We start from the raw sequence: 11,784 nt of genomic DNA, 5'->3' as shown, positions 1-11,784 counted from the left end.
GTCTCTCCATTGAAACTGCGAGTTTTATGACATGGAAATGACCCAAAATCTATACATTTGTACAGGTATGAAGCATCCAACTTTGAATTGTTAAAATTAGGCCCGAGTATCACTTAAAATAGCTAGGTGGGTACACCATTTCCATGATTGTTATCCGTACATACTGCCTACACTCCGTACATGAGAAAAGAAGGGGGAAAAAAAGGTCAACGTCATAACCTCGAAGCCATCGAGACGTTTTTCATCAATCATAACCCCCTGTCCTTGTCCAACCACTTCGCCAGCCCGACCGTGCCGTAGAGATCCCGCCACTGCCCGTCCTCCTCCTCGACGTACTCGGCCACAAACTCGGCAGTCTCGTTGGCGCGCTGCTGGACGACGGTCTTGGTCTCTTCGATCTTCTGGCTCGCGCGGGCCATGGCGAGGTTGTAGTACTCGACGCTCCCCCTGGCCTTGGCTGACAGGCGGTCGGCGCCGCGGTGGGCCTTCCTCTGGTACCGGCCCGCGACGATGGACAAGACGTAGTAGGCGCGCACGAGGAGTCGTTGGATCGATTGTTTGACGAGCATCGTCAGGCCGTGCGAGAAGAAGGCGCGGACGATCTCGAGAGGCAACCCTTCGTACAGAGACGGGACGCCTTCGGTCCGTGCGACGGTGAGCACGGTGGAAAAGATGGTCGCGCGTGCAGCGGCGCGGTCTTCACGAGTCGGGACGTCTTCCTGGACGACCTTTTCTTCTTCGGTCGAGGCGTCGTTCTCGGATGAGGGTGAGGAAGAGGATTTGGGAGCACCACCGGCCTGAAGGCGTGCCTTGGCGAGACTGAAGGGGTACGTGATGCTGGAGGCGCAAGCTTTGCTGAGGGCAGACAGGAGGAACGTCAAAGATGGCGGAGGGTTCGCGCGGCGGTGTCGAGGGAGGACGACCTTTTTGAGGTTCTCGAACAGGAAAAATGTTATGCTGGGGTTGAGTGTGAGGACGAGACTGGCAGAGTAGCCGGACCAAAAACCCCGGATGCCCTTTTCCGAAAGGATATCCTGGATGATCTTTTGGGTGCTGGGGACATGGAAGTGACCTCGATCATCCCTGAGGTCCTCCTTCGCGGCCAACAGAGCCGCGGCTTGTTTTCTAGTCACGACGTTGGCAATGGGTGTCGTTGCGAGTTTGGTCAGACCGCCGGCCACGAAACCCACGGATAGTTCTTCGAGAGCGGGGAGTGAGTGGGCGTCGGAGTGGGCGGCCAGGCGTCTGTTGCGAAAGTAGCTATAAAGTAGGAAGAAGATGAAGGAGTCGGCAATGGTCTTTGCGGTGTCTTGTGCCAGACCCGTGAACAGACCCGCGATGCCGCCTTCGTTCGCGTAGATCTTCTGGACGGCATCGCCAAAGGATTTGTATTCGGTGTCGGAAGGATGGGACTGGTCGTTGCCGCGTAGTTGTCGCTGGATCTGGAGGCGGGTTATGATCAGGTCGATCGGGTAGAGGGCGGCATTGGATATAGAGGCGCCGACGGAGCCGGAGATGGCATGGCCCAGGGCTTCGAGGAGCGTGGCATTGGGTGAAGAGGATGATCTAGAGGATCGAGCTTCTTCCTGGACTTGGTGGTAGAGCTCAAAGGCATCCTGGGGAAAATTCGGTGGTCAGTACAGACACGCCCCGGGGAAGGAAATCCAAAGGGGGTGCCGTCATCCTACAAGTTGACTGTTATAAGGGTATGAGTCTGCCATTGTTTGCAAAGAGGCTTTCGCATCATCTCGTGAAAGACATCGTCATGAACGTGGAGAGAATGGAATGGGAATATGCGTGTGATGTTTGACACCCAGTTGCAAGGGAAGCAAGAAGCGGAGAGAGGGACAAACGCAGTCGAAACGGACGATGAAGAAATGACAACATCGACTTGGGACGCGCCGAATCATTTGCCCCACATTGTGTTGCTGTATTGCTGTATCTCTCTGTATTCTGTTTGTACGGATATCCTCAAATGTATTAAGATTCCATCTATTCATTCTGCATGTTGCACTCATTGAACAATGGACAATCTCGTCAACGATATGCAACACGTTGACCTCCCCTCTTCTCCATCTTGGCCTGTCTCTTACTCTGCGCCATGCTGGCTCCCTCTCCACCACCGCCAGCCATGCCACCCAACATGCCTTTCAGTCCGCTCGCGGTGGTAACGGCAGCGTAAATGGCGTAAGCTGGGACAATCAAGTATAACCACCATGCCCGATTTCCAAAGATTATGACCAGAATTAGATTTATCCATGTCCAATAGAGAATATCCCACATGAATTCAGTCAGACCTTGCGCATCAAGGTCTTCTCCTCCACTGCGTATTGTTCCATCAGGGCCATAGGTAGGTTTCGCTGCACGGTCAAGATAGAACTCGATGATCAGTCCTGGTAAGGAGAACAGGATATATCGTTTGAGGGACAACGATCGTCGGAGGGTAAAGCGTAGGAGGAGGAAGACTATATTTATGGCAGCCGTGATGAGATGTGTCTGTTTTAGCCGGCTAGCATTGCGGACTGTGAGGTTTTTTGCTGATTTCTAGCAAATGGTTAGATAAGATATATAGATATGTCTCTGCCAACGTACTTTGGCCATGCCGGGAGGATATTGTGTCCTCGAAGAGAGGTGTTTAGGAGTCGTGTGCTCGAGCAGGACTGATTGTGCACAAGGCGTCCGATGATGTGTCAGCGTTCCCTTGAGAAGGTGAGTGATAGAGGACAGGGAAAGGCAGTAGTAGTCACTGCAAGCAGTAGGAAGTGGCTTTGCTAAGTTCGAATATATTAATTGTCCACACAGAGAGAGTATTGAATAGATAAATGGTACTGTAAGTAGAAAATCCCCCACCACAGGCGATATTTAGAGCTCCATAGTACGGAATAGTAAGTAAATAATAGTGACGGTGCCTCATTCCAGCCACATTATTCTGTAGCGCAGCGCAGACCAGCAACGGCCCATCGACCATCGCCGCCGCCTTCAAAACAACGGCAACATTTCACAGTAACCGCCCAGTTGTTATTCATACTCGACTTTACTCCGTAACACCTACAGTTAATGCCAATACCATGTTGTTGCCTCGACGATAATTTCACGACACTTCACTTCGGCCTCACGATATGATCAGTTCCACCGCGCCGCATTGTTTTGACTACTGACACCACGCATTGTTCATGCCACTACCACCGTGTTTCTTCCCTAGAAGGACTCTCTAAACCGTGCCGAGCGCTCTCATCCTCTGCAGCGATTCTTAATACCGTCTCTATGCAATCATGGCTCCTACAGCAGTACACGTCGCTGGTCAGCTGCGCCAGTTAATCTATTATCATCTCGACAACAATCTTCTCAAAAACGCCCTCTTCCTGGCTGCTCGACTGGTAGCTTTCGAACCTCGATCTCCCGAAGCCGCATACTTGTTGTCATACTGCCAATACCAGTCTGGCTTTTCCAAGGCAGCCTGGGACTCAAGCCGATCTGCAGGATTGAGAGGTTTACATCTGGGTTGTAGCTACGTCTTTGCACAAGCCTCTCTCGAGTTGGGCCGTTTTGTGGACGGGCTGACAGCGTTAGAGAAGAGCAAACACTTGTGGCAGAACCGGAACGCTTGGGGTCAACATAATGAATCGCGAAGGCAACATCTACCCGACGCGGCGGCCGTCTTGTGTCTCAAGGGAAAACTGTGGAAGGCTCAGAAAAACCTCGATCAAGCGGTCGAGTGTTGGGCCGCAGCGCTGAAGCTGAATCCTTTTATGTGGGATGCATTTACAGGTCTGGCCGACTCTGGCGCAAAAGTCAGTGCCCCGAACATTTACAAAATGTCCGCCGAAGTCATAAATGCCACACATCTCGCACAACAACAAACAGCAAAGATTGAAACGGCTACCGAAAAGAACTCGTCATCGAATCATGTCAATCAGGACCGAAGCCAGCTTCCTCCGGACCCATTCGTCTCCTCCCAAAGACCGAATGGAAACAACTCTGTTCTTTGGGAGAAACTCAATGGTAGTAAGATCAGCGTCAACACTGCCAGTACAATCTTAGACGAAGAGAGTTTGAACACGCCGTCGGCGGATACAGAGACAGATGATGGCGTGTTACACGGAGGCCCCATCGGTCATTTGCACGAACCGCCTGCTGCACCTGTTCGAAAAGTGAAGAGCGCTGCTGAAGCGATCGTAGATCCTCCTCCTAGGTGGAAGACAGGATCTGCGAGAATGAGAGCCAAAGCGAAGCCCACAGACGATCCGACTGTATTACAGGATCCTCCTCCTCCACCGGCTGCACCATCTAAGAGAACAATTTCAGGTCAGCCAGCGCCCACAAATCATGCCTCTGCAACCGCCGAAGGCACGAGAAGGAGTAATCGATTACTCAACACCACGAGGCCACCTACTGCGAGCAGCACGACAGGAAGCAAGATATCTTCATTAGCAAACACCCTGGGTTTACGCGAAGGCCGAGACATCAAAAAGGCCAAGGCTCCAGCCGTAAGAGCCCGAACCGCAAATTCGTCGACCGTTGGCAGAGTAGTGAGCGGCAACCGGACGAGGACAGGGTCAGCAGATGCAATGGAGGTGGACAGCAGAGAGCAAAAGTCGACGAATGTGCCTCCAGTCCCTCCCTTACCCAACGCCAAAGTTCGGGCAGAATCACTTGTGGCCAAAGAGCTCGAAGCAATCCAATCACTACTCGATTTGTTTGGCAGACTTGCATCGGCCCAACTGTATTTGTCCAACTACGAGTCCCAAACAGCCATTCAAATATACAATTCTCTGCCTTCGGCGCAACGAGAAACGCCCTACGTCCTTGCCCAAATCGGCAAGGCATATTACGAACAAGCACAATATGTCGAGGCTGAAAAGTTTTTCATGCGGCTGAGGCAAATTGCACCGACCCGCCTGGAAGACATGGAGATATATTCCACGATCCTCTGGCATTTGAAGAATGAGATCGAACTCGCCAATCTCGCCCACGAGCTCGTCGAGTTGGAACGACTGTCCCCGCAGGCATGGTGTGCCATTGGCAATTCGTTTTCTCTCCAGCGCGAACACGAACAGGCGCTGAAATGCTTCAAACGGTCGACGCAACTTGACCCCAACTTCGCGTATGGCTTCACCCTCCAGGGCCACGAATACATCTCCAACGAGGAATATGAAAAAGCGCTCGAAGCGTACCGCGCAGCCATCGCCGCCGACCCGAGACACTACAACGCCTGGTACGGGCTCGGGAAGGTGTACGAAAAGATGGGCAAGTGGAACATTGCCGAACAACATTATCGGACCGCGGCCAAGATCAACCCGACCAACGCGGTGCTGATATGTTGCATCGGTCTCGTCCTCGAGAGACTCAAGCAACCGGAGAAGGCGTTGCAGATGTACACCCGCGCGTGCACACTCGCGCCGAGCAGTGCGTTGGGTCGGTTCAAGAAGGCGAGATGCCTGATGAGTTTGGGACGTCCACGGGACGCTTTGGCGGAGTTGTTGATCCTGAGGGACGTCGCGCCCGACGAGGCCAACGTTTGGTTCTTGATGGGAAGGTTGTACAAAACGTTGAGGGAAAAGGCCAACGCCGTCAGAGCCTTCACCATGGCTCTGAACTTGGACCCCAAGGTATGTTGTCGCCAAGCCGTTTGCTTCTGCACACTTTTACTGACTTGTTTCGGGGGGTTAGGCCGCTCAATTCATCAAAGATGCCATGGAGAGTTTGGACGACGAAGACGAAGACGGCTACGACGAGGATGAAGATATGGATTAGTACCTACAGAGTCAACAAACTGGAGAGAGTCCAAAGACGTGTCTTCCTTTTTTTTCTTTATATCGCATCGCATCGGACGTTGGCACCGAGAGGCATGACTTGTTCAAATAGTAGCGCTGCATTGGGGAGCGGCATCGACATGGGTTGTTGCGAATCGAGAGAGACCCAAAAAAGAAGAACAAAGCATTCATCCAGCGTGTGTACACCAGTAGTAGAGATTATATTTTACGATCACCTACCACCAACACGGAGTACCTTCTCTAGGCGGCGAGACTCGTTCCCGGTTACATTCGTACACCGGAGAGGGCTCGACGAGAGGATTCTAGATGCAACAAACTATACCGAGTGCACTTTGGTCAATTCGTGGTCGTTGGTTGCACTTCGGACTGGTCAATGTATATTCCCATTAATACTCAAATAGCCCACATACGGAAGTACGCACTCCCTAATGACCTGTACAATAACTCCGTAACTTGTGGATATCAAAAACCACACAAAAGGCCAGGTACTCGTAAGCAGTCTTGATTCGTTCGTTCTGACATACATACATACATGGGACACAGCAAAAAGACTCGAGACAGAAACAAGGGCTCAAAGCAAAGCACAACGAGATAGGTATCATCAGAGCATAGCACAGTAGCAACAAGATGCCACTCTATGCTTTGTAAAAAAAACACAACGCAAAAATCCCCAAAAAAGGGTCTTCGAGCCATGGTGCATGTCTCGACAAGCAACCCTCATTCCAACGCCTCCGGGGCAGCAATTCGTTTCAATATTCTCTCTTGGTGGCCTTATGAAGCGCACCATCATTTTTGCTTTCCGTCGCTTCAGCGTCATCACCATCTCCCTTCGCGGGCGGACCTGCTCACAACTCATCCTTCACGTACTGAGTGGCACCACTGACCGTGCTGCTCACAGCACTCGCCATCTCGTCCACACTACTGCTGACAGCGTCCGCGATGCTGGCCCCGCTCTCGCCAACGTCACTTGCCATTGCCGCAATGGCGCTCTTTGCGCTCTCTACAGCCTCGGCGATTCTTGACTGAGCACTTTCCAGGGCGCTCTGTTCGGGGCCATACACTGCCTCCGAGACTTTTGCTCTCACGTTGTCCGCCACACTTGCTGCTGCCGCAACACCATCGCCAATAGCGGACGAAACGGACGAGTATTGATGGGCTGCAGCACTTGTAACAGCCTCAACTGTGCCAGTGGGTGTTCCATAGATGGCTATAGAGATGGCTTCTTGTGCACTCTTTGCCATGTCAGCGAAGGAAGATTGGGCAGCTTCTGCATAACCAACGGGAGTTCCGTAGATCGCCTCACTAACAGCGGCACTGGCTGTTGAGTATGAGTCTGCTGCAGCAGAAGTTGCTTGCTCGACTCCTCCTTTCTTGGTGCCGTAGATCTGAGCGCTGGCAGCATCCACAGCCGAGTTCAGTTGTTCGGTAACTGAGTCAATGACGGACGAAACCTCTGGAGGCGGGGTGAAGTAGGAGCCAGCCACCGATGCTATCGACGATGCTGAATCATAGGCATCATTGGCCAGACTCGCAGCCGAGGCATAGCCTGTGTAGTACGCTGAGCTAAGTCTGCTCATGACGGATTCAGTGAAGGCTGGCTCTTTGCCCACGATCAGTTCCGACACAAATGATTGAATGATGACATATTGTTCGCCTGCATAGTTGGTCACTTGTGCTGAATAGTCGCCTGCTTGGTCGACCAATTCATCGTAGAAGGGTCTTGGTGTACCGTAGATCTGAGTACTGGCCTTTGAGACAAGAGCTTCCCAGTTTTGAGAGGCAACGCTAGACATGGATTCGATGGGACCAGTCGAAGTACCGTACATAGCGGTACTGGCGGCAAGGCTGGCGGCAGACAACGATGACGATGCAGCTGAGATAGCAGCGTCGTATTGGGAAGATATACCCTCCAGTACACTTTGTGCAGGAGACTTCTTGCCGCTAACTGCGGAAGAGGCTGAGTCTAGCATTGCAGACATATGTGAAGCAGCAGCCGAGGAAGCAACGGCATACGAAGAAGAAGCCTGGTCCAAGGCGCTTTGATAGAAAGGCGCAGGCGTACCGTAGGCAGCTGTGCTGGCAGCGTATGAAGCAGAAGATAGAGAGGATGATGCAACCTCGAGTGCGCTAGAGTAGGCCGCAAGTGCGTCATCTAGCAAGCTTTGGGCTGGTGTGGCAGCAGAGTTGATCGATGATCGGTAGGAGTTGAGACTCGTTGAAGCTGCGGAGGAGGCTGCCGAATATTGAGCTGCAGCAAGATCTAGTAGACTCTGAAACGCCGGAACATGAGTCCCATATACTGCAGCCGATGCAGCACTTGACATACTGCTCAGGACAGGGGTTGGAGTACCGTAGATAGCGCTAGAAGCCACCTTGATAAAGTCATCATATTGCTCATGTGCCATTCCAATGGCCGCATAATAGTCCTTTTGAGCTTCTTTCAGATAACGCTCGTGTGCTGGGGCAGGAGTGGCACCAATCGCAGCCTTAGCTTTGGAGTACTGCGCTGATGCTGCAGCCAACGAATTTTGTAGGGCAGAAGAGGCCACTGCTGAGACTGAGTCAAGCGGGTTAGTCGTTGGAAAAGATCCCGCGGCTGCTTTGCTGATAGCCGAGTACCTGGAGGGAAGTGCGGACCGGGCAGATTCGAGCCTGCTTTGAGCGGCTGCGGTTGCACCAGAATAAGCCGAATCGATCGAAGATAACATTTCTTCATGAATCGGCTTTGGGGTTCCTGAGATCTGCTTTGAAGCAGCAGACTTGGCAGCGCTGTAGTTATCCTCAGCTCGGCTGATGGCCTGGCTATACAGAGAACTCGCTTGTAGGAGAATAGAATCAGTGACAGGCATCGGAGTTCCATATATCACAGCACTGGCAGCCGCAACAGCTTGGCCATATCTCTCAGATGCCACACTGGTGATGCTCTCCGCAGCTCCCTGGGGCTCGCCATAAAGAACGCTTGAAGCGGCTGCAACAGCACTGGAATACTGCTCGTTTGCAACTGATATGATGCTCTCGCCAGTTCCTTGTTTTGTACCATAAAGCGCTTCTGAAACTGCTCGAGTGACTTCAGAGTAACGATCACCGGCATTGTTTACGATATCTTGAAGCTTCTCAGAAAAGGCAGAGGTTGTGTCATCATCAAACGCATCATCCAGGATAGGTGCAGTGCCCTTTACTTCTTGAGCCATCGCACCAGCAAAAACCTGGGATGAAGCATGGCTACTAGCCGAATCTGCGATAGAGGACGCTGAGCTAGCAATGTCTTGAATAGTCGAATCAGCGGACGAAGACTCGTCCTCTGAAATGGTGGCCATGGACTCTGTGAGTGAAGAACCCACGCTGGCAGCAGCGCTAGATAGCGACGTGACCTCCTCAGGAATTGCAGAAACCAAGCTTGAAGCCGACTCGCTTACTTGAGAGGCAATGGACTCGGCAGTGCCGACGCTTGTGCCGGCCACCAGTGAAGAAGCTGATTCGTAAGCATCAGCAACGGATGAACTGACTTGTGCTGCTGCAGATTCGAGATAACCAGTGCTCGAGAACTCAACAGCTGACGCCGCGGACGCGAGCATTTCATCTGCCAGGTTCTTGATTGCCGATGTGACTGACTCTACAGAACCAGTGCTGCTGCCAACAATTACAGAGGACGCGGAGGAAACACCATCTGCCACAGCATCGGCTGCTTCAGATAAGGCACTGCTGGCGGACTCAACTACTTGCGAAGAGGTACCCTGGAGCTCCGCTGCAAGACTTGACGCTGCCGATACCGCCCCAGCAGGCATGCTTCTGGACTCGAAATCGTCTGTCGCGTCTCGTGCTCGTAGCTTCCACTGAGCAACTCCTTTGAGTCTGACCAGCTCTTTCGCCGCATCTTCGGTGATCGCCATGCTCTCTTCCATGATTTGTCGCGCAGTGGAGAGGGCTTTCTCTGCTTCAGGGCTTTGTACGACAACATCCTGCACTTCTTGTTTCCAGTCATCCAGCTGATTTCGAACGGCGTGGAACTTTGCCCAGTGCTTGTAAGTTACTCCTTCCATCCACGACCACCGCATGCCGACTTCCTGAAGTCCAAAGTCTTTGATGCCATCGAGAACTTCCAAAGTTGAAGCAGAAGCATCGGTCAAGCGTTGATTCAAAGCGATTTCGAAATCCTGGGCCCATTCCCGTACCTTTTGTGCGCGACTTTTAATTTCGGCGCCCGAGGATCGGATTGAACCAAGGATATCTTCTGCAGCTTTCTTGACCTCACCGGAACTTGCATCTTCGGGAACAGCCCCCACCACGCCAACTATTTTGGCTTTGACATTTTCAATCTCATTCTCGACTGTCTTTTCGAGAGCCGTGGCTAGACCTCGGCCTATGCCTTCTATGTCGCTTTGAATGAGGCTTTCAACAATAGACCCGACACGTTCACGCAGGTCATCAGCACCCTTGTCGGCAGCAACGGCAAACTTCTCTTGCCATTGTTTGAGATCGGCAGAGATCTGCTCCTCAGTAGCCTGTTCGTACGTTGGTCGAGCCGATGGTGGCACTGTGGCAGCGGTCTCTTCAGTGGCCTCCGTTGTAGTGGAAGTCGTCGTCTCATCGTTGGTCTCGAACAATGCATAGACGTCATCGGCGGGAATGGGAGTTGCGCTTGCAGAAGCTGTTGAACTCGAATAGGTCTTATCGACCTCGTCCATGGCAGCTTTTAGCTTCCTCGACTCTCTATACTTCGCCACCCGCTCGTTAATCATGACCAGTTGCGGTCTCACATTATCAATGTAGAGACCTTTTAGAAAGGGCCATAGAGTTCCATCAACAAAAATGACCAGGTCTGACCAAGCATGTCGAGCTAGGGGGTACGCAGTAGTTGTGACAAACCGCTGCGTAATGTTATATGCATTTTCCAAATGCGGTCGGGAGTATTGGGCCGCTGGCAGTATGTAATGTTGGACGGTGTGGGATGAAGAATCTCGAACGGCAGTATAGTAGGGTTCGGTCACTGCCGTAGCCTTCTTGACATAAGGGGCAAGATTGGTACCATAAATCTTTCCAGCTTTGTCCTGAGCGTTTTTAAGCTGCGGAACAATCGATTTCTCCAGTTCGGCTTGTATGTATTTCTGCGCAGTCTCAACCTGTGGCGCGGCGTACTTATGGTAGTTAACCCTTGCAAATACGGAAGCAGGACGAATGAAACGTCTATTTGCCAGTTCAGCATATGGCTGGGCTTTGGCGACATATGGAGCAGCATATTCGTCGTAGTACGGTTGCAGATGTGGCTGGGCATATGATTTGATGGTGAAATAGTTCTGGCATAGTTGCGGCGAGGACTCGGTGAGCTGCTCTGGCGTAGAGGGACATCGGAAGACGATGGTGAACAAGGCGTACCAGAACGTAAGCCTGTGGCGCTGTTAGAGATAATCCATCGTTTGGGTTGAGATTGCGCACCTTGCAAGAGTGTTAAACAGCCACAGAACCCAGCCTTGACGGCGAGGACGCTGCCGGCGTACCACTGGGCCTACACTGTGTCCATTAGGCCTGTCCTTGATACTCTCTATCGGTCTCCCATTCTCAGACACCGCCATGTCGCTAGGGGTGTGCGTTCCGACTGGCAGTGGTGTTCTACCAATTCAAACAGTCCCAGTGCGGACGGATTCCACTCCCCGTGGAAAGAGAAACAGAGAGGGTCGACCAGATCGGCGAAGGAGATTTCGTATACGGGGAATAGAGAAAGAGACAGACAAGGACAAAGGGAGGACGATTAGGATTATTGAGGACACGGTTTTGAAGAAAGGATGAAGAAAACCCCGTCGTCTCACGATGTAAAAAGATAGTCAAGCAGGTGTCGCAGGTTTGAGCTCCTGCTTTTCGAACACGGAAATAATGGGGGTATGGAGAGCACCATGTCAATACGATCTTACGTCACTGGGCCGAGAGGCTACTGGCTAGGAAGGCCTATGGAGGTCACTGGGGGTATCCTTGGACGCCCAGAGCACCCCAGTGTAAGCCTGCACGGAGGTCAATT

At 52.1% G+C, this 11,784-nt stretch overlaps 4 protein-coding genes across 4 annotated transcripts; 1 reads left to right on the top strand and 3 right to left on the bottom strand.

The window, feature by feature from the left end:
• Nucleotides 1-55: 55 nt before the first annotated feature.
• On the bottom strand, nt 56-1,846 carry PV06_06795 (uncharacterized protein). Its single transcript, XM_016407956.1, has 2 exons — nt 1,689-1,846; nt 56-1,616 (listed from the first exon to the last, which is right to left on the bottom strand). The coding sequence occupies exons 1-2, from the start codon at nt 1,719-1,721 to the stop codon at nt 249-251; spliced, it is 1,401 nt and encodes a 466-aa protein (XP_016261436.1). The 5' UTR covers nt 1,722-1,846; the 3' UTR covers nt 56-248.
• Nucleotides 1,847-1,970: 124 nt separating this feature from the next.
• PV06_06794 (uncharacterized protein) lies at nt 1,971-2,835 on the bottom strand. The gene is made up of 2 exons (XM_016407955.1): nt 2,593-2,835; nt 1,971-2,544 (listed from the first exon to the last, which is right to left on the bottom strand). The coding sequence occupies exons 1-2, from the start codon at nt 2,599-2,601 to the stop codon at nt 2,038-2,040; spliced, it is 516 nt and encodes a 171-aa protein (XP_016261435.1). The 5' UTR covers nt 2,602-2,835; the 3' UTR covers nt 1,971-2,037.
• A 165-nt stretch (nt 2,836-3,000) lies between these two features.
• On the top strand, nt 3,001-6,087 carry PV06_06793 (uncharacterized protein). Its single transcript, XM_016407954.1, has 2 exons — nt 3,001-5,609; nt 5,671-6,087. Exons 1-2 carry the CDS (start codon nt 3,273-3,275, stop codon nt 5,752-5,754), a joined length of 2,421 nt encoding a protein of 806 aa, XP_016261434.1. The 5' UTR covers nt 3,001-3,272; the 3' UTR covers nt 5,755-6,087.
• Nucleotides 6,088-6,120: 33 nt separating this feature from the next.
• Nucleotides 6,121-11,601, bottom strand: PV06_06792 (uncharacterized protein). Its single transcript, XM_016407953.1, has 2 exons — nt 11,208-11,601; nt 6,121-11,159 (listed from the first exon to the last, which is right to left on the bottom strand). The coding sequence occupies exons 1-2, from the start codon at nt 11,342-11,344 to the stop codon at nt 6,620-6,622; spliced, it is 4,677 nt and encodes a 1,558-aa protein (XP_016261433.1). The 5' UTR covers nt 11,345-11,601; the 3' UTR covers nt 6,121-6,619.
• Between the last annotated feature and the right edge of the window lie 183 nt (nt 11,602-11,784).

Source organism: Exophiala oligosperma (assembly GCF_000835515.1).
Source record: "Exophiala oligosperma strain CBS 72588 unplaced genomic scaffold supercont1.6, whole genome shotgun sequence".
In the NCBI taxonomy this organism is placed as follows: domain Eukaryota; kingdom Fungi; phylum Ascomycota; class Eurotiomycetes; order Chaetothyriales; family Herpotrichiellaceae; genus Exophiala; species Exophiala oligosperma.
The sequence above is the reverse complement of the archived record's forward strand: the minus strand, read 5'-3'. Positions and strand labels throughout refer to the sequence as shown.

Bases quoted from the DNA above. Each gene is read 5' to 3' on its own strand.
- PV06_06793 (XM_016407954.1), top strand. From the start codon at position 3,273: ATGGCTCCTACAGCAGTACACGTCGCTGGTCAGCTGCGCCAGTTAATC. The intron at 5,610-5,670 runs GTATGTTGTCGC...TCGGGGGGTTAG, and splicing joins CTCTGAACTTGGACCCCAAG to GCCGCTCAATTCATCAAAGA.
- PV06_06792 (XM_016407953.1), bottom strand. From the start codon at position 11,344: ATGGCGGTGTCTGAGAATGGGAGACCGATAGAGAGTATCAAGGACAGG. The intron at 11,160-11,207 runs GTGCGCAATCTC...ACAGCGCCACAG, and splicing joins CTGTTTAACACTCTTGCAAG to GCTTACGTTCTGGTACGCCT.
- PV06_06795 (XM_016407956.1), bottom strand. From the start codon at position 1,721: ATGGCAGACTCATACCCTTATAACAGTCAACTT. The intron at 1,617-1,688 runs GTAGGATGACGG...AATTTTCCCCAG, and splicing joins ACCCTTATAACAGTCAACTT to GATGCCTTTGAGCTCTACCA.